At 40.8% G+C, this 20,343-nt stretch overlaps 1 protein-coding gene across 1 annotated transcript in view; it reads left to right on the plus strand.

The window, feature by feature from the left end:
• The window catches only part of KIAA1328 (KIAA1328 ortholog), a 227,307-nt gene that overhangs the window by 912 nt on the left and 206,052 nt on the right, over positions 1-20,343 (plus strand). The window contains exons 2-4 of the mRNA XM_064176570.1: positions 3,776-3,808; positions 5,447-5,586; positions 11,802-11,896. Coding sequence (XP_064032640.1) covers positions 3,776-3,808; positions 5,447-5,586; positions 11,802-11,896 — 268 coding nt within the window. The remainder of the gene's footprint in view (positions 1-3,775; positions 3,809-5,446; positions 5,587-11,801; positions 11,897-20,343) is intronic.

Genomic DNA, 20,343 nt, shown 5'->3' on the forward strand with positions numbered 1-20,343 from the left:
CCTGCAAGCTGCAGCTGTGGGAGACTGTGTGGGCCTGAGTAATTTAGATGGCGTAGGTGGTGGTTGTGGCATTGGGGATTACGCCCATAAAGGCGAGGCTGGAGAACGATGTGCTTGCATGATTCAGAGAACCAGGAGAAGTTGTCATTGATGTTTGGGCTCATGTGACTGAATTAGAAGCTCAATTACTTGAATACATCAGAGTAGGACATCAGGTCAGTCTGTCCTGAAGGAAATTTAGGAGCTGGCAGTTTAGCTGTAGGTATGAGGGACTTTGAGACATTGCTATTAACACTGAGGGAGAGATTCCAGCATCGGCAAGAACTGATTAAAGAGTATGCTTGTGTGCTCTTGTACTTTGTTACACACCTGGTGGAAAAAAAATGCACACATGTAATGGGCCAACCATTCAGTGAACTGTTCAGGGAGCACATTGTTGTGTTCTCCCATTTGTGTAAAAAAACCCAACCCACAAAAAAATCCAAACCCAAATGAAAAAATAAACAACCCAACCCTTCCGTGCCTCCTCAAACTCACCTACCCAACCAAACCCCAAAAAACACACAAAAAAAATCAAAGACAACCAAACCATCCTCCCCCAGCTTCCAAAAAACCCCAACTCAGTTTCTCTCTGATGTGATGCAGTGCAGGTTCGTAGTCCTGTATCAATTAGTAGGCATACTATCACTAGTCAGTTGCTCAGCTGTGGAACTGTTGATGCAGTTACAATGGCTGTATAAATTTATCAAGTAACTACTGGAGTGACAGGTTATTTTCCACAACTAAATGTAGTTTCATGAGCCCAAAAGTGGCTTCATTCCTCATAATATTCCAAGGAATGAGGCTCTTCCTGATAACTGTTTCCAAGTAGTATCTTAAAAAAGTTTAAAGGTCTGGAAATGCATATGGTACAAGAGCAAATAATAAATTCTTTCAACAAAGCAGGAGTAGTGGTGGCAAATTTGGAAATGTTAAGTAGTTTTGGAAAACTGAACATGGTTTCTGCATAGATGGAACACAGCAAGGCAGATACACTGTTGGTTGCCCTAAGGCAGCTCTACAGCATCATACAATATTTAGTTTCTCTAATGCCTGCGATTGTTTTCTCTGCTATTGCCTTGAATGTTTGCTGTTGTGGTACAAGGTTTATAATGTGTATAATCATTTTATTGACAGTCTAGAGAGGCATGGGACAATGGATTAATGTTCAGTGGTTGATTTTGGTACTGCCCCCAGTCTTTCACTCAAAGATGGGGATATTGAACCTCTTTATGAATTGGCTGTTGAGCTGCTGCAATTTTCAGTCCTGCTAATTAAGGGGACTTGATTGGGCTTTGATTTATTGTAACACACTGGGCTGCAGTTCTTCGTGGGAGTGTGGTCCGGGTAGCTGGAGGGAGTAACAGCAACAGCTTTGACTGATCTTTTTTTATCCTGTTGCTAGGTATCTGTCCTCAAGTGTTCCAGAATAGCACGCAAACTTCAAAAGCTGGTTATTGTTTAGGCAAATCAATTTTTTTTTCTTGTAGCCATGTGTTGACACACAGATTAACTGTATTCCAGTTGAGAAGGCAGTAACCTCTGCTGGCTTCTGTTGTTTGCTGTAGTACTATGAATTATATCAATACAGACTGGCAGATGATGAAATTGAGTGCAGCCCTACAGAAAAGGATTTGGGGGTACTGGACAATCTATCTTTTCAGCCCAGAAGGCCAGTTACATCCTGGACTTCATCAAAACAAGTATGAGTGGCAGATTGAGAGAGGTGATTCTGCCCCTCTGCTCTGGCGAGACCTCACCTGGTGTACTGTGTCCAACTCTGGGGCACCTCCAACACAAGACAGAGATGTGGACCTGCTGGAGTGGGTGCAGAGGAGAGCCACAAAGATGATCAAAGGCCTGAAAGAATTTGAGCCATCCAGCCTGGAGAGGAGAAGGCTCTCAGCTGACCTTAAAGCTGTGTTTCAGTAAATGAAGTAAGGCTGTAAAGGACTGTGTAGAAGGGCTTGTAGCAATAGGACAAGGGACAGTGGTTTTAAACTGGAGCAGGATAGATTTAGTTTAGACATAAGGTGGAAGTCTTACTCACTATGAAAGTGGTGAATACTGGAACAGGTTGAGGCCCTGTTTGGAGGCATTCAAGATCAGATTTGATGTGGCCCTGGGCAACCTGGTCAAGTTGGATGTGTCCCTGCTCACTTCCAGGAGATTTGGACAAGATGATCTTTGAAGGTCCCTTCCAACCAAATGGAATTTTTGAATATGAGTTGAAGGTACTAATTTCAGTGTCCTGCAGGTTGCTGTTGTAGTTGTGCTGACAGCTATTTAGACTTGGCTGTGATCAACATTTTCATCTGCCTTAGTGCTTTTAAGTAGGAGGGGATACACTGCTTTTGGAGGTTATTCATCTTTCTCACTTGGTTCATGGCATGACCCCGCAATGTGTTGTGACAGCTAGAGGTAGTGGGCTACAGCTTACAGGTGAGAACAAAAGTGCTTTCAGCATTTGTAAAAGGAGACGGTTTTGGCAGTGGTATTGGATGAATGTGTTTTCTCAAACTGATGTGAGACTGATGAGTGATACTTGTTTATAAGTGATAAAGTAGAGCCTTCCACTGTGCCAGGTACAAGTTCTGTGATAGATAGTTGGTATTGATTGAATTTGATGTTGCAGTCCACAGGGGGAAGCTTCTGCGCTGTTGTTAATTTTCTCCACTCTGTAGTCATTTATTCAGTTAAGTTTTGAGACAGTACTATCAAAACAAAATTTTATTTAAGGCAAGAGTTTGTATAAATTAACTGGACTATTTTCACAGCTTTGCTGGATGAACACAGCTTAAGAGCATTTATCTATAAATTAGTTAATTAACTGGCCAACTGTAGAAGGCTGAGGAATGTAAAGGTATAAATAGAAGATTGTGGAGCAGAATTTTGTGCCCTGTGCTTTTGGTTTTCACTTTAATATGGTGTTAGTTACGTATGTCAGAACAGAAGGCTCTGTGTTCAGATAAGTAGCGTGGTCGCTTGAAGCAAGACACTTTACTATTTTCCCTGAACAGTGCTGAGTACTAGTGACTTCTAGAACAAAAGGGCTCCAGTTCAGTGAGTGTTAACATAGCACAAATATATATGGTGCCTGGTCCTTTGTGATTTTCTAATTGTTTTCTGCATTAAGTAATTAAATAATTAAAGCTCTAAGTTGTTTGTATGTTCTTGAAACTTCTTAAAGAAAATCTGTCCTCAGACTTCTATAACTCATCATGTGATGATCAGATGAGAATGACCAACTTACTTTGAAATGTTTTGCATTTATCCTCATTTGTCTCTTGGAATATGTTGTAAAAAAAGTTTTTCCATCATGGTCTGAATATACACAATTTCAGAATTTTTGTTCCCTACATATCAAGAAATTTCTTCTATAATGATAACCTGCTCTAATTTAAATGTTATTACTTCATTATCTTAGTAATTGCACTTGTAACTGAGGCTGGTCCCTGGGATATTTTGTGAAGGTGACCTCCAAGATAATTTTTACAGGCTGATGGGTGCAGTAAAATAGGAAACATTACACTTTTTTTTCTCCCCTAGCAACCTGCGTGGAGTTAGATTTGTTAGTCAAATTTTATATGACATTGGTGCTTCCAGAGTGTTGCCAATTTGATTTTTTGCAATAGTCTTTAAGAATTAAGAGCCAAAATACTTAAATTTGTATTTCTGTTTAAAAAGTCAGGTTTGCTCTGTTTTTGTTCATTACCTTTAACAAAGCTACGTGCAGTTTCTGATGAACAGCCAGTGGTATCTGTTTCAGGTACGACCTTCTTCTAATAGCTATAAACAAAATCTTTTGCTGTGAATGATAATTTTTGCAATGCCTTTTCAGTTATGTGGGTTGTATACTTCAATGTGTAAGGTACCGAGACATTGCAAGTTCTAATGGAACATCCTGCACTGCAGCACAGGGTTTATACTCAGGCTGCTTAGATAAGCATATGATGTAAGATGAAATTTCAGGAGAGTTGTTTCTATTGCAGTATAGTTAGCAGAGCTTTATCCAGTCCATAGGTTAAGCTGATTTTTTAATGAGATCTCCAAAGAATGTTGAAGCATTAGAGATGTTAAAATGTTTTGTAAATTTTGAAGAGAACAATTAAAATGGAGGTTCATTGTGTAAAGAAAAATGAACTGTTTTTTAGTAGTTCTCTTGATCTTAAGTTATGGAGTGCATGCTTGTGTATGTGATCCTATGATCTGTGGGGAAAAAATGAGTGTTCTTAGTACCCCTTCAGAATTTTCTAATGGTTTTCAAACACAACTTTTGCAGTGACACCAGGTTCTGAAAATGTATCTGGGAATGATTAACTCTGGTAAAACTGTAAAACTACCTGTAATGTCTGAAGTATGTCCAGCAGTTATACATTTTTGAGGAATCCTAATCTCTAGTTTTGGAGTAGTACGATTACCCTTCAAACTACTAACCAAACAGCTCTGTTTAAAAATGTCTGCATGTCTTTTGTAGCTAGCATAGTTCAAGCTAGGCAATGGCAGATCATTATACTCTGTGCCCTGGCAAAAAATCAGTGATCCTGTGTGATAGGAATGGATTTACTCTAAGAAATAATATTCCACTACTGTGGAAAAGAATTTGAAACCCACTTTCCTCTCTTGAGTACACGCACGGGGATGTTAGAATTTCTAATTTAATTCTTTCCCTTGAATTGCTGGTGCAGTCAGTGTTTTTTGTGGAAAACTTTTTTCACTTCTGAACAGTCCAACCTTTATGCAATACTAGAAGCTATTGGCTTTCATCTGTCCCTGGGAAGTTTTAGTGTTGGCATTTTATAACTGCAGCACCAGGATTTTCACTGCTTTCATGTCATTACTTCCGATATTGGTGAACTAATTCTAATCATGGCAGGAAGCATTTTACAGATGATCTGTGGAGTGTGTGCTGCAGCATTAATGTTGCTCATGTGCCTGGTCCTGAAAGGAACAGACAATTACCCTGAGCAATCAGTGGGGTGACTGTGTAACAGAAAAAGATTGTATTTTGTCATATGAATGGTATTTTTAACAACATTACTGCTCCTTGTTTCCTCATTTTCTTTGAGTGTCAGAGCAGAAAACCACTTTATGCTTTTGGGGCTCAAACACAAATTTTTGCATCTTCTCGCTTCAGTCTGAAGACATGAAAATCAAATTCTGAAATGCACATTCTGGTCTGGTGCACTTCAATGCTGTGCACTCTTTCTCAGCTGGTATGTTGGTTTTAACAGAAGATTGTATGGCATGAGAGACTGGGGGAAACTGTAAACCTATACCTGAAATACTCTTTTCACAAAGCTCTGTTAAGGCAAAGATGCCTTTGTAGAAGTCCTATTCTAACAGACAAGAGAAGGAACCTTTTTGACTTTATAATCTGTGTATTCTGCTTGTGTTTCATCTACAGGAGTGTCTACAAAAGGAACTTTAAGAACAAAGCATTTGCCAAAATATCAAAACAGTGAATCTGTGCTAAAGATGCCTGCAGCTGTTGCTTCTGCTTCCGTGGATTCTGTTAGAAGCACAAGAGATATGACAGGACAACAGGTCTGTAAAGACAGATTTTTCTTGCTATTAAGAGTGCAGAGACTAGAAAAATGTTAGAAAATCTTTAGATTGAAAAAGTTTAAACACTTTTAGAATACTATTTGCTTTACAATCATTCTTATGTTTGCCCATTTAGATGGCTCTTGCTCACAAATATTACTGAGATTGCTTGCCTACCTAAAGAGAATGAAGGCTCAATGTGCTAGTTTATGTAGTAAGTGTGTAGCTGGGGCTATGTAAAAGAAGTTATATGTATTTTCACAAGTGTATGTGCACAGAGATGGTACAGTTTTGGGTAGCTTCTGATCTATGTTACTAGCCAAACAGGTAAATTGTGTTTCAGTCTATTTACTGGTGTTTGCTCTAGCCGTATCACTTAGAAATAGGACTTGTAAAATTCTTTTTAGATACTTTTTTTGCTTTGGCTGCTTGTGTTAGTAACATAAAATCGCTTTTATAGTAAAAGTTAAAAATGCACCTGAGTAGTAGGAGTAGCTTTGCTATTTAACATTATCTTTGTCTCTGCTTTGAATTTTTGGCCTACTTCTGAGAAAGAGAATGACATTCCCTACAATTTATGATACTAGAAATTTCAAAGCTGTGGGATTTTCTCTACGAGATTGTTCTGTATTGTGAATTGGTGTTGTGATATTCAGAAATCTATTGAGATGCCCATTTTCTAATGATTTGTATAGTACAGTGACTGTGTATGTCATTTGAGTACTGTTGAGATTCCTAGTAGTCATGCTGAGCAAGTTTGTAAGTCATTAGGGTTTGGTATCCTCCCACTTAGAGACAGAACCTCTAGAATTACTATATTTTATAGAAAGACTATATTAGGTATGCCATTAAATCTTATTTACCTTTTTTTTAATGGACTAAGTTGTCAGAACTTCTCAGTGTGATGAATAAATGTTGTATGTCTCACATGTGCAATCAAAACTGCTGTGAAGACAGATAACTTAATTCTTATTGCCTTGATAGTGTCATTGGCCTTGGAATCCTTCAGCGTGGCACTCTTAATAACTAGTATTCATTTTTAGGACACCTCCTGGACTTGTCTCTTTCATTGTTTCTGTTGATTAGGAGGCTGATATGTATGTCCTCTTTGCAAATGGTGCTATTAAGTGTTGTGCAGAGAATTTTTTTCACAAGTGGTCCCTACTGTGCAGAGTCTTTATGTAGAAGCATCTCTGGATAAGTATGCAGGCCCACTGCCTCAAATTGCTTTTGTATGTCACAATAAGATCTGTTTCATTGTTTAGTGTGTTGTTTGCACTACTTGTGTGGAGAATTTTTATTCCTCTTCCCCTGTGAAATCAGCTAGGGTGGAAATTATCCTTGTTTTTTTTAATATAATAGCTAGTATCTGGAATCTTGATTGGAGATTCAAATGTACTTCTATAATATTGATAACAAAATGTGTTCTAAGCTTTTTCTCTTTTCTGCCTTTTTAAAACTGTTTTTCTCTTACCTTACCAAATCTTAATGGAAACTTTGTGCTCCAAATTTGAAGATAAACTGTGAATTGCTTTAAAGAAACAGAGCAGATACTTTTTATTTGCTATGGAAGATTTCATGAAGTTTTTTTTAATTGAATTTTCATAATCAGAACAACTCTTCAAGATGTTGTCTGTCTGTACACAAAGATCTGATTGTTTATCATAACTTACAGTGTTGGTACTGGTAGGTAGCTCATCAATATGATTCACCAGAATCCTCTTTTGAAGAGAATCAATTGAATTTTGTAATTCTTGAATAGAAATGTTTTACCTTTTCTTCATTCAAATACACTTGAGTACCGGAAAAGAAGGATTGGAGTGTTGGAGAAGACTTCAAAAACATCTTGACCAAAAATTCCCATCTTTCTGATTTCTATTGGACTAAAGTTGTCTGCTTCTGTCATGCAAATTGTTGTGTTCAGGGCCTGGTTTACAAAATGAGAGAGTCTTCCATTAATGTATTTTATTTTACTTAGTGTTATGAAACTGCAAAAAGCACAGAAATCTGGAAAGAGGAGACTATACGCTTGTGGAGGGCCTGTAGGCCCAAAAGCAGGCTTATTTATGCCTGCTCTGCCTGGATATGTCCCTCTGCCTGCACCGGGGTAAACGAGCACAAAGGGGCACAACAGACCGGGGCTATAAAGTCAGTTGCCCAGGACACCTGATTGTGTAAGTCCCCACACGCCCAGCTTGCGCCTGCCTGGTGCTGGGCCCACATGATTCCTATATTTGGAGTCCAGGCCTGTGGGTTTTACCTAGTATGGTAAGGCTTGGCTGACTGCCAACCTGATTGGTCATTCTAGTGGCCAATGAGACCATTAACTCTCGGCCCACATTTAATAAGTAGGGGTACACAGGCTCACGTGCAGCCTTCCCCACATTACTTGAGGCTCTGCCACATTTCTTGCCTGCCTGCGTACTTCCTTGCAGCTTTATGCCTGCCTTTGTATGATTGCCTGGTGTGCACATTGCCGTGGGTTGCCAGGAGCAGACCCACTTGTCTGCATTCGATCGGCCTGAGGAGCAAGTGTCAGACCCGTGCTCAGACTGCACGGAATCCTGCCTCTGCACCTAGAGATCCTGCCTGCGTACCCCTGGAGAGAGCAGCCAGCAGGATCCAGCAGCAGTAAGGTCAGACTGCCATTTCCCCTGAAACCGGAGGATTCCAGCCTCAGTCCACAGGCAGAGACCCTGAAGAATTGGACACTTGTAATAGACTGTGACGTAGCTCTGGAGGGTGATTATTGATTAATCTGAATTGTGAGTAGATGCCTCTGTAATTTCTATTACCTCTGCCATAAAGCAGAGAGCAGCTTTCATCTCAGCTTTGCTGGGCAAATAGTAAAAGACCCCAGGCGGCATTAAGCTGTGGGGAAAACTCTCTCTCTGTATATAGTTTGAAATGTTTGCTAGTTATTAATAAGTTTCTGTAGATATATATTCCCATAATGTCTTCATAATCGTGTAAAGAACAATTTAATATTAAAGTTCAGTGGCTGGGGGTGGCGAGAGTTGAAAATATTGGAGTTTAATAAATATATATATTTTTATAAATATCCTCTTGCATTAATTAATTTCTCCCCTCTGCGACAGCGCTCTTGGCTTCTATCTCACTTGTCAGTTTTGTTTTGGTTTATGTACAGCTGCTGCTGTACATAATTCCACAGCTTTGTTTTGATATATGTTATGGTACCATCTTACTTTTGAGAATTTTTTGTGTGCCATCTCTCCATACCTGTGGGTGATACAAAATGTGGGTGAGGCTAATTTTGCTTTTTTTTTTCCTCTTAATCCCACACATGTTTGTCTGACAATAGGCATGTTTGGTCAATAGATTGAGGTATCTTCTGTTAAAATCTTCTTGATCTGTTATCTTGAGTGAATGTGTCAAGCAACTTTTTTTCTCAGAGAAGTTCTTTTATCTAGCTCTAAAAGTAATTAATAATTTTCAGACTTTTTTTTTAACTTGCAAAGTGGAAATCCTATTGTTGTGGAGGGGATTCTGCCACTTACGTCAGTTGTGGCAGAGGGGAGAAATTAATTGGTGCAAGATGATATTCTATAAAAATACATAATTTATTAACTTCAATATTCTGAACTCTCGCCACCCCCAACCACTGAATTTTAATATTAGTATTTGTTGTTACACAGTTATGGAAGACATTCTAGGAATAATATCAAACAGTAACTTGTTAACTAGAAAACATTCCAACTATAAACAGAGAGAGGAATTTCCGCGCAGCCACATGATGCTTGGGGTCAATATGCTGATTGCCCAGTAGATGGACTGAAGCTCTTTCTGCTCTAAGGCAGAAGGCAATAGAGAATTACAGAGACATTAAAGCATTTGCTCACAAATTCTTATTAATTATCAATTACTCTCTGTGGCTACATCACAGCCTGTATAAATGTCCATTCTTCAGGGAACTCTGCCCATGGACGCCAAGGCTGGAATCCTCCTGGCTTCAGGGGAAATTAGACAGTCTCTGACCTTGTTCTCCTGGCTTCTTCTGGATGATCTATATATATATCCAGGGATTCTTAGGCAGGACCTCAGGTGCAGAAGGAGTACGACGCCGTGCAGTCTCAGCACTGTGTCACACTGACCACACAGGCCGATCGCATGCAGCCAGTCAAGGGTCCGCTCCTGGTAACTCCGTGTCACTGGAGTTTACCGGGCAATAATAAGGCAGCAGGCATGCAATAGGGTGCATGACTGCACAGGAGACTGAGCTCCATAGAAGCAGGTAATACAGAGTCTAGCCCTGGTAACTCACCACAGTGGCGTGCAGGTGTGCGCGGCTGGCTGGGAGCCCATGGGAGACTGTCTCCGTAGATAAAGTAGGCATTAGGGTGAGCACTGTGGGTGAGCAGGCCAGCAGGCAGGCGGCCATAAGCAAGCAGGCACTCAAGAGCAAGTTGTTTACCTGTCTACCTCTATTTATCAAATGTGGGCTGAGATTAATGGCCCTTTGGACACCAAAATGACCAATCAGCTTGGCGGTTAGCCAAAATTTACCATAATAGGTGAGAGCAACAGGCCTGGACCTCTCAAATATGGGGATAGTATTTGCCTTGCACCTGGTGGGACATAAGCTGGTCACATGGGCTTATACAACCACGTTACACAATCAGGGGCCCTGGGCAGGCCAGACTTTATGGCACCAGGTCTACTGTGTTTCCTTTATGTGTTTACCTCTGTTATGGGCAGAGAAACATGCCTAGGCAAGGCAAGGCATGTATAAGCCTATTTGGGCCTATGGGCCCTCCATGACACCTATTTAGTTGATCTTAAATTCAGTTGACTGTAAGACATTCTCCATTTTCGTGACTGTAAATAGCATATGTTAGGAAAGAAAACTGAAATCAAATACTCCTTTAAAAAGCACTGAAGTCTCATTTGCCTTGTGAAATTCCTTCACTTTCCTCTGCCTGCTGAGGAAAATGCACTGGAGTTAAAATAGGAGTGGATTGTAGGGTCAGGTCGGGATAACATGGCTCTGTGTAAAATCATAAATTTTGAAAGAAGTAACATAGTCTTTGAATTGTTTCAAACCACTATTCAAGAAGCAATTAGTGAGGAATGGAAGAGGGCAACTTCTCTGATGAATTGCTGCTAATGAGCAGAGAGAAGCTTTGCATACTCAGAGGTTGTTCTGTGAGGTATTGTGTTAACTTGGTCAAAATGCAAAGCATTTGATAGCATTCTTGTATCTCATGCTAAGTGCTGTATATGCTCGGGGAGGTTTGTAATATTTTTACGTTTTCAAAAGTCCAAAATGAAGATAAATGTCAGATAAAGGGGGAATATTTAAACTTGATGAAATCTTGGGACAGAATAATATAGCTCTTGTCGCTGCTTTCGTCTTGGGATTGTTTTAATGTTTAGCACTGGAGAACTGAGTCAGAGATGACAGAAATTTTTTGATTAATAAAAAGAATATAGAACTTAAAACTGTTCTCTGCTTGGAAACACTCAAAATCGATCGTGTTAGCAACCTCGGTATTACAAGGGACTGTTGTAAACATGGGCAGCAAGATGCCCTCTGGTGGATATTGGTAACAAGTGCTGCAGTTCTCAGTGTGGAGGGTTGCATTAAAAGAACTGAGGTACTGGAGTACGTTCGAGGTTTGTTTTGAGAAGCTAGCAGGGAGTGATTAGAAGCAAATGATAGTGATATGTGAAAGGGTGTGTACTTTTGTGTATTGAAAAAAATCCTTTAAAGTAATGACTTACTATCTACTAACAATATACTGCATATCTTTTTTTTTGCTAGCTTGTATGGTTTGGTCATAAATTCTGAGGCAGAGTACTTTTTTTCCTTACTCTGTAATTTAGAATCCTAACATAATAAAGTTTGAACTTGGATTTGGATATTGCTGCTCTAAATTTTTGAGTCATGAGAACTTACTGCCCGTTATCTAGTATAAGTCCATGAATAGTGTATGTTTTAAAATTTTACTCACCATGTGTAGGAACTTGCATTTGCATTAATTAACTCAAAAAAGAATTCTCAGCAATCTAGCAATTTGTTTCACTAGACATTACTTGCATTTAAAAAAAAAAAAATCCATGTGTTTTTTTTTTTCCATTTGGAATTTGTCAACTTTCAGGTCCTAATTGTTAGGTCTTTAAATGCTTTTATTATCTTATGAAATACTGATTCTCATTTTAAGAGTACTTTCTGAAATGTAACTTTAAATTTTCAGGTCGCTAATGAAGGAGGAATGAAGAGTGCATCTTTAAAAGATTTGTGTCCTGAGGACAAGAGACGCATTGCAAACTTAATTAAAGAACTTGCCAGGTAAGAATTAACATCACCTGAAAATGCATTATGTTTAAGGAGAGTCATTCCTCTAATTAGGATCAAGCAATGTGGAACTGCATTACAGAACTGAATATTTGCATAAGGTAGTTTTTCTTTCTGGAAGAGGTATGAACAATGAAGCAAAATGATCTTTTTTTCCTTACTTTCTGACCCCAAATTCCTAAACCAAAAGCCAGTATTTTGTGACTTTTGCTGGTTCATCCCTATAAACCTAGTTACAGGGCTAGAATTTTGTTTGCTGCTTGCATCACATCCTTCAAATGTTGTCTTCTGGAAAAGACAAATGTTGTTGATAAGCAACTTTGTAGTATTTACTTGTCAGGGTAAGCTTTTATATAGAATGCATTGTTGAAGGTGGATTGGAGTTCTTGTGGCTGAGCTATTATTCAGTGTTTTCCTTTGTTTGCATATGTAAAGCAGTAAATTGTCTAGTGTAATTTTTGCTTATCTAGGCAAACTTTCTTTTCCTTTGATTAATTTCTTGAAGTTCTCCCTAGTCTCTGGAAGGCAGAAATAGTGTAAGTTTTTCAGCTTTACAAAAGATTGTTCTCTCATTTTCGTTCCAGTGCTAAGTGTGTCCATGAAGATAAATGGTACTAAAAATAGGCTGAATTTGGGTGAGGAAGTTTTTCTCTCTTCTGTATCCATAACACTTCAGAATCTCTGGAAATCTGTTTCTTACCTAGTGGCAGTAAAATTGAGGAGGAGCGCATGGGACTTTGGCAGGCTTTTGCACAACATCAGAGAGGAAAGTGTTGTGAGATGATCTCAGGTCCTTTGGAGTGAAAATTAGTGTCTGTACTAAGTATTTATAAAGGGCAATTTTTTCTAGAACAAAACACAGGTTCTCAAGTATTCACAAAATGCTTTTTTTCCATAGACTATACATGTCTGTGCAAAAATTGGCAAACATTACTGTCCTTTATAGAAAAATTCAGACAGAGAAATTAAGTTCCTTGCTCAAGGTCATGCAGTAAGTCTCTGGTGCAGCTAGGAATATTTTCTCTCTGATTATCCTTATCCAGTGGACCATTTTGCCTGCTAATAATTTGTACCAATATAGAGTTTCATGCTATACAGTGTTTTAGTAATTTCTGGAGTTCTTCATGCTTGCAACTCCATTTTGTCCTACCTTATGTGTTAGAAAATGTCTAGTTAAGGCTGTCATAAAGACTAGATTGCTGGGAAACCTGGTTACAAATTGTTAGGTGTTGGACCTATTCGGACACTGTTGCCACTGTTGATATATAGAGATATATTCTAATATTTAAAAAAGCCTTTTATTACATTGTTCCTCATAATACACTGCTCCCTAGTGAATAGTAGTACACTAACTCATTTGAGCATGGGATTCCTCTTAAATCTCAGATGCTGTGATTTTTCCCTGAGGACAGTTTGATATTTCTGCCTGACATTTCTTCGAAGAAAAATAGAAGGTGCAGCAACATTAATTTTGAAAAGTAAAATTAGTGGAACACTATTATTTTATACTTAGTTCTCTTTTATTTTTAAACCTAATCATATTTTTATTGGATGTAATTAAAAGTCCTTTGCAGAGTAATAGGGAAGTTGAACTTTAATTCTGCTCACCTTGTCACTTTTTTAAAACTCTCCATAATTTTCATCCTTAGTTCTGCAGTGATGGAGGGTTTTTGTATGCAGTAGAACATTCTTTGGTCTTTCAGAGAAGAAAGAGAACCAGCAGAATGCTCAGAGTTTTCTTGAAGACTGTCCTGTAGCAAATACTTGGAATAATAAAGATCTCACTTCACCAGAGCTATACTTAATTCCTTTTTTTGCTAATATCTATGAAAGAAAATTATAGTAGTTGAGACTAATTGCTGCCTGTTTATTATGGGATGGTGGACAGAAATAGATTCATCAGTAACCATTTGCATGAGGACAGTTCTAAAGTGGTAACATTTTGCCTGTGTGGAAGCCAGTAGCAAAATATGATTAGCTCTTGGGGCTTGATTTTCAGCCAAGGCTTGCTTGAGCAGTTCAGGATATTGATCTTTTCCCTGACTTCAGTGACTACTGGAGGAGGGCTGACATACTTTTATTCTTCTTCCTGTATTTCTTCCCTTCCTCCAACTGTCATTCTCAGTGTGCTTTTGAATATCGGGAAAGTGTGTGCCTATGCATTAGCTAATATGCTGCAGTGTCAGACTTTGTCTTGGTGTGAATAAATTCTAATGCTAGCTATATTATTATCCTTTCCTTAAAAAAAAAAATCAGCTACTGGATTCTAATACTCTGCTCCTAGGGATTCCAGTGGCTGACATGTGAGATGTTATGGACTTTAAGAAATTGAATTCTGAGATGGGGTCGAAAGAAAGGACTTGGCTGTATCCTTACTAATTCTCCTTTCTAAGCTGAATAATCTTAGTTTTGCTCTGTGCTGCCATGTGTAAATCTAACCATTATTTTGCATTTCTTTGAACATATCCAGTCTGTCTTCCCTCTTAAGGAGAAAAGAGAGACAAAGCCGTTTGAAAGACTAAAATATTGTAAATTTGAACTTTTTTTTACTATGTCAGCAGGTTGTTTTCAAATTGATTTTTAGAGGAATTTCTGAGTAGAATGAATCATGCCCATGAATGCCAAAGTTCTTTGTGAGTGAATGGAAACTTCTCATGTGTAATCAGTCTTTATTTTAAAAAAAATACCATTTTTTTGTGTGTTTTCCATGAGGTGCTGCTGGCATGGTAGTGAAAGTGGCAGGCACAGTAATAGCAAATTCCTTACAAATACAGCTCTCTTAAGAGGCAAAACCCCACTTTCTCTGAGCTTTTGTTAACTGCAGGCAACTCCTGAAGCAGTCATCAGCTTATGTAATGAAATGAGTAGTGACATGGTGAAGACATTGAAAGATTCCTACTATTCTATTATACATTAGTGTCAGAACACACTAACCACTTCTAAGAGGTTCTCTGGGAGCTACCCAGTTGACTGTTGAGCATTAAAGATTTGCTACACATCATACCAAGGGTGGTTATATAGTGTTCTGGAGAGAAATGTTTTAAGTGATATACAGATCTTGAGAGCTTGCTCTGCCTTGGCATTTGGCTGAATGGAGAGGGTCATAACTTTCTTTGCAGAGAGAATGAGTGTTTGTGTGTGCTTGCAAGCACTCACATCATTCCTAAATGATACATAGTCATAAGACTGTGACTTTCTGGATCCTCCTATGACATGCGCATCATAAATACTTCTCTGCCTGCACAGTTCATATATACTTATACAGCTCACGCATGTAATTTGATTTTGGATGAGCACATGCATTGACTAAGTGACTTAGATTGGTTCATATAAGTTAAATGTTTGGTTGTAGCAGTGAGAATTGGTATCTAACTACTTTGTGTTCTTTCTTTATTCAAATAAGATAAACATGGAAAAAGCTGACTTCTTGTTGTCTTTGCAAACAAATCTTCAAAAGCAGTTTAGGTAGAAAGGTATGGTAGTGCCCTTATCTACCTGAGAGAGAGAGAGAGAGAGTAATTGCCCTTTTCAAATGAGATACAAGATGGGTTTGCTTTCAGATTATTGTCTTTCTGACAAAGGCCACTGGCAAGCCCAGAATGCTTGTACCCATCAGCTAGTAAAACAGCCTTCAGAAGCCCTTTGTCCCTTATTGAGAAAATCCTTCCTCCTTTCTAGGACCTTGGATTCCTGTACCCTTTTTAAGGTGCTGTCTGTCTGGAACGATAGTCTTTTCTACTAGGCGTTGCTTTATGCAGACTTTTTGTCCTGATACGAAGATGAAATTGACCAACAAAACCTGAATTTTTGCAGCTAAGGGTGAAAATGGGAATCAAAACAGAAGGCTAATTTGGAACTGGAAACCGTTACAAGGGACGACAGTAAAACTATTGTAGCGTGTATCTCCTGTTCAAGCGTTTTCCTTCCAGCACTTAGGGTCTTTGAAGGACAACTTGCCTGTGGAAGCCTGTGTTACAAATCTGCAGTGTTTGGCCTCTTGGGTTGCCTTTTCTCTTAGGTTATACTACCTCATATTTAACCAAATTGTTTTTACAGTTTGGCTTTAACTTCAATGTCAAGATCTTTTTTATTTCATATGCTACCCGAGAAGTAATACTGTGCTGCAGTTCTCTTAATTGGTCAGGCAGTGAGACTGCAAATGAGCTATCCTTAAGCTTGTTTGGAAATTACTTCTTATTGATAGGTAAAGCATGCCTGGGATTATTGGTCACCAATCACACTTACCTTTTGTGCTTAAGAAGTCATTCGTAGCTATAAATCCATGCTGTGAGATCTAGTTTTGCATTTTTCAAGTTGCATATCATACAGTTTCGCCATAGTGCAGCATTTTTTATTATATTTTGGGATTGTTGCTGGAGTTTTGCTATATTTTAAAATTTGTACAAACTGCTGATGATACTTGAGTGAAAGGTATGAGATTCGTGAACAGTATCCTTAGGCAAAAATCCTCCTTTTCTCTCTTCCTGCAGTTCTGTTATTAGAAGTCATTTTGTTGCTCAGTTCTGCCAGAGACATGTAGTGATCAACCCTGGCATGAAAATACCTTGTTTCATTTTTCTTTAGTACATCTTTCACTGGGATTACTCAGTTTCATTCCATAATTTCTAAGTGTGCTGGGCTCTGCACAATGCACATCTCTTCATCCTTGCTCCATTTTTCCTCTACCTGCAGTCTTGCCTTTTCCCAATGCCATTCTTTGCTTGGTGTGCTAGCTTAAGGCTTATTGGAATATTCTAATAAAAGAAATTAGATCATTGGTTGTAAAAAGAAAACCATGATAGTATTCACTGGATTGCTAAAATGACTAAAACCCAAAAGTATAAACAATTCATTCTTCTTTGCTTCTGCATGCTGGATCTCTTAGCTTCTCTCTCTAATATCATAGTATCATCAGGGTTGGAAGAGACCTCGCAGATCATCAAGTCCAACCCTCCACCACAGAGCTCAAGGCTAGACCATGGCATCAAGTGCCACATCCAGTCTTGCCTTGAACAGCTCCAGGGACGGCGACTCCACCACCTCCCCGGGCAGCCCATTCTAGTGTCCAATGACTCTCTCAGGGAAGAACTTTCTCCTCACCTCAAGCCTAAATTTCCCCTGGCGCAGCCTGAGGCTGTGTCCTCTCGTTCTGGCGCTGGCCACCTGAGAGAAGAGAGCAACCTCCTCCTGGCCACAACCACCCTTCAGGTAGTTGTAGACAGCAATAAGTTCACCCCTGAGCCTCCTCTTCTCCAGGCTAAACAATCCCAGCTCCCTCAGCCTCTCCTTGTAGGGCTTGTGCTCAAGGCCTCTCACCAGCCTCATCGCCCTTCTCTGGACACGCTCAAGCATCTCAATGTCCCTCCTAAACTGGGGGGCACAGAACTGAACACAGTACTCAAGGTGTGGTCTAACCAGTGCAGAGTACAGGGGCAGAATGACCTCCTTGCTCCTGCTGACCACACTGTTCCTGATGCAGGCCAGGATACCACTGGCTCTCTTGGCCACCTGGGCACACTGCTGGTTCATGTTCAGGCGGGTATCAATCAGCACCCCCAGATCCCTCTCTGTCTGGCTGCTCTCCAGCCACTCCGACCCCAGCTTGTATCTCTGCATGGGGTTGTTGTGGCCAAAGTGCAGCACCCTGCACTTGGAGCTATTGAACGCCATCCCATTGGACTCTGCCCATCTGTCCAGGTGGTCAAGGTCCCGCTGCAGAGCCCTTCTGCCCTCCCACCCAGCCACATCTGCCCCCAGCTTAGTGTCATCTGCAAACTTGCTGATGACTGATTCTATGCCCTCATCCAGATCATCTATGAAGATGTTAAAGAGGATGGGGCCCAGCACTGATGCCTGAGGGACACCACTAGTGACAGCCGCCAGCTGGATGTGGCACCATTCACCACCACTCTCTGGGTCCGGCCCTCCAGCCAGTTCCTAACCCAGCACAGAGTGTTGCCATCCAAGCCATGGGCTGACAGCTTAGCCAGCAGTTTGCTGTAGGGGACAGTGTCAAAGGCCTTGCTGAAGTCCAGATAGACCACATCCACAGGCCTCCCCACATCCACCAAACGGGTCACCTGATCATAGAAGGAGATCAGGTTAGAAAGGCAGGATCTGCCCTTCCTAAACGCATGCTGGCTGGACCTGAGCCCTTGGCCATCCCTCAGGTGCACAGTTATTGTCCCCAAGATAACCTGCTCCATCAGTTTCCCTGGCACTGAGGTCAGGCTGATGGGTCTATAGTTCCCAGGTTCCTCCATCCGACCCTTCTTGTGGATGGGGACCACATTGACCATTTTCCAGTCTGCTGGGACCTCTCCGGTGAGCCAGGACTGCTGGAAAATGATGGAGAGTGGCTTGGCCAGCTCAGCTGCCAGCTCTCTCAGCACCCTGGGATGGATCCCATCCGGTCCCATGGACTTGTGGGTGTCCAGATGGCTCAGCAGGTCCTGAACTAATTCTTCATGAATTTCCAGGGGAACACACCGCTCCCTGACACCATCCCCCAGTTCAAGAGGCCACTTGCCTCCTCCTCCCTCCTTGCTGTTAAAAGCTGAGGCGAAGAAGGCATTCAGAACCTCAGCCTTTTCTTCATCATCAGTTATAGTGTTCCCCTCCTGGTCCAGTAAGGAGTGGAGGCTCTTCTTGCCCTTCCTTTTAGCATTGATAAATTTATAAAAGTGCTTTTTATTATCTTTCATGGAAGTGGCAGCCTAAGTTCTAGCTGGGCCTTAGCCTCTCTAATTTTTCTCCTGCATAATCTGGCTACCTCCTTAAACATGTCAGGAGAAGCCTTCCCCTCCTTCCAAAGGTGATACACCCTCTTTTTTTCTCCCAATTCCTTCAGGAGCTGTTTACTCATCCAGGCTGGTCACCTTCCCTGCCAGCTCATCTTTTGGCACATGGGAACTGCCAGTTCCTGTGCCTTCAGGAGCTCCTGTTTAAAGTAGGTCCAACTATCCTGGACCCCTTTGTTCTCATGGACTGCTGCCCAGGGGACTTTGGAAATAAGTTTCTTAAGCAAATTGAAGTTTGCCCTCCGGAAGTCCAAGGTGTGGGTTTTGTTATAGTGCCTCCCTACCTCCCTGCATATTGAAAACTCCACTATCTCATGATCACTACACCCCAGGCAGCCTCCCACTGTCGCAACTCCTACCAGCCCTTCTCTGTTGGAGAGCAGCAGGTCAAGCTGAGCTTGACCCCTAGTAGGCTCACTTAACAGCTGGGTCATGAAGCTGTCTTCCATGCACTCTAGAAATCTCCTGGACTGCCTCCTCTCTGCTGAATTAAGTTCCCAGCAGATATCTGGCAGGTTAAAGTCATCCACAAGGACAAGATCTGATGATCTTGAGACAGCCTCCAACTGTTTTTAAAATATCTCATCTGTTTCCTCATCCTGGTTGGGTGGTCTATAACAGACTCCAACCAGGATGTCAGATTTATTAGTCCTCCCTCTGATTTAATATCTTCCACTAACACTGGCTAACCAGCTTTGCTTGTTGTTTTCTGTCTGAGAGATATAGCAACCGTGACATTGGTCCCCTTCTGGGCTTCTTTTCTTTGTCCGGGGAGGGAGGGGGTTTGGATTTATGTATTATTTCTAAATTGTATATAATTGTAAGTATATGTAAATCAGAGAATCACAGAACTTCAGATTTGGAAGGGATATCCAGAGATCTTTGCGTCCAGCCCTTCTGCCAAGGCAGGATCTCTTAGGGTAGTTCACACAGGAATACATCTAGGCAGGTTTTGTAAGTCCCCAGAGAAGGAGACTCCACAAGCTCTCTGGGCAGCCTGTTCCAGTGCTCTGTCACCCTCACTGTAAAGAATTTTTTCCTTACGCTGAGGTGAAACCTTCTATGTTCCAATTTGTAGTCATTGCTCCTTGTTATATTGCTACTGACAAGTGAAAAAAGATTACAAGATCACAGGATCGTAGGATGGTAGAGGTTGGAAGGGACTCAAGGAGATCATCGAGTCCAACTTCCCTGCCAGAGCAGGACAATACTATTGTGGTGGAGGGGCCAAAGCCCCAAAATTAAGGCCTCCCTATGCCTCTACATGCCTGGACATGTTTTTCTGCCAGGACCCATGGTAGTAAACAGGTTGTGTAACACACACACTCCCAGCCCGTGTATCCCTGTGGTCCACCCAGGTGATCCCCTATTTGGGAGGGTCCACGCAAACAGCTCCTGCCTATTAAGGTAAGGTATGGCTTACTGCCAACCTGATTGGTCACTTTAGATGGCCAAACAAGCCATGAATCTCGGCCCACAGTCTATAAAGAGGGGTGCAAAGGAGCACCATCTATTCAGAGGTTCAGACTTAGATGTTCAAGCTCAGCTCTCTGATCCACATAGCCCAGACCTGCTTGCAAGGCCTAGACACAGGATCGGGCCCTCACTTGCATACTCACTGAGGCTCAGCCCTCTTGCATT

This window comes from Pogoniulus pusillus, chromosome Z (assembly GCF_015220805.1).
Source record: "Pogoniulus pusillus isolate bPogPus1 chromosome Z, bPogPus1.pri, whole genome shotgun sequence".
In the NCBI taxonomy this organism is placed as follows: Eukaryota; Metazoa; Chordata; class Aves; order Piciformes; family Lybiidae; genus Pogoniulus; species Pogoniulus pusillus.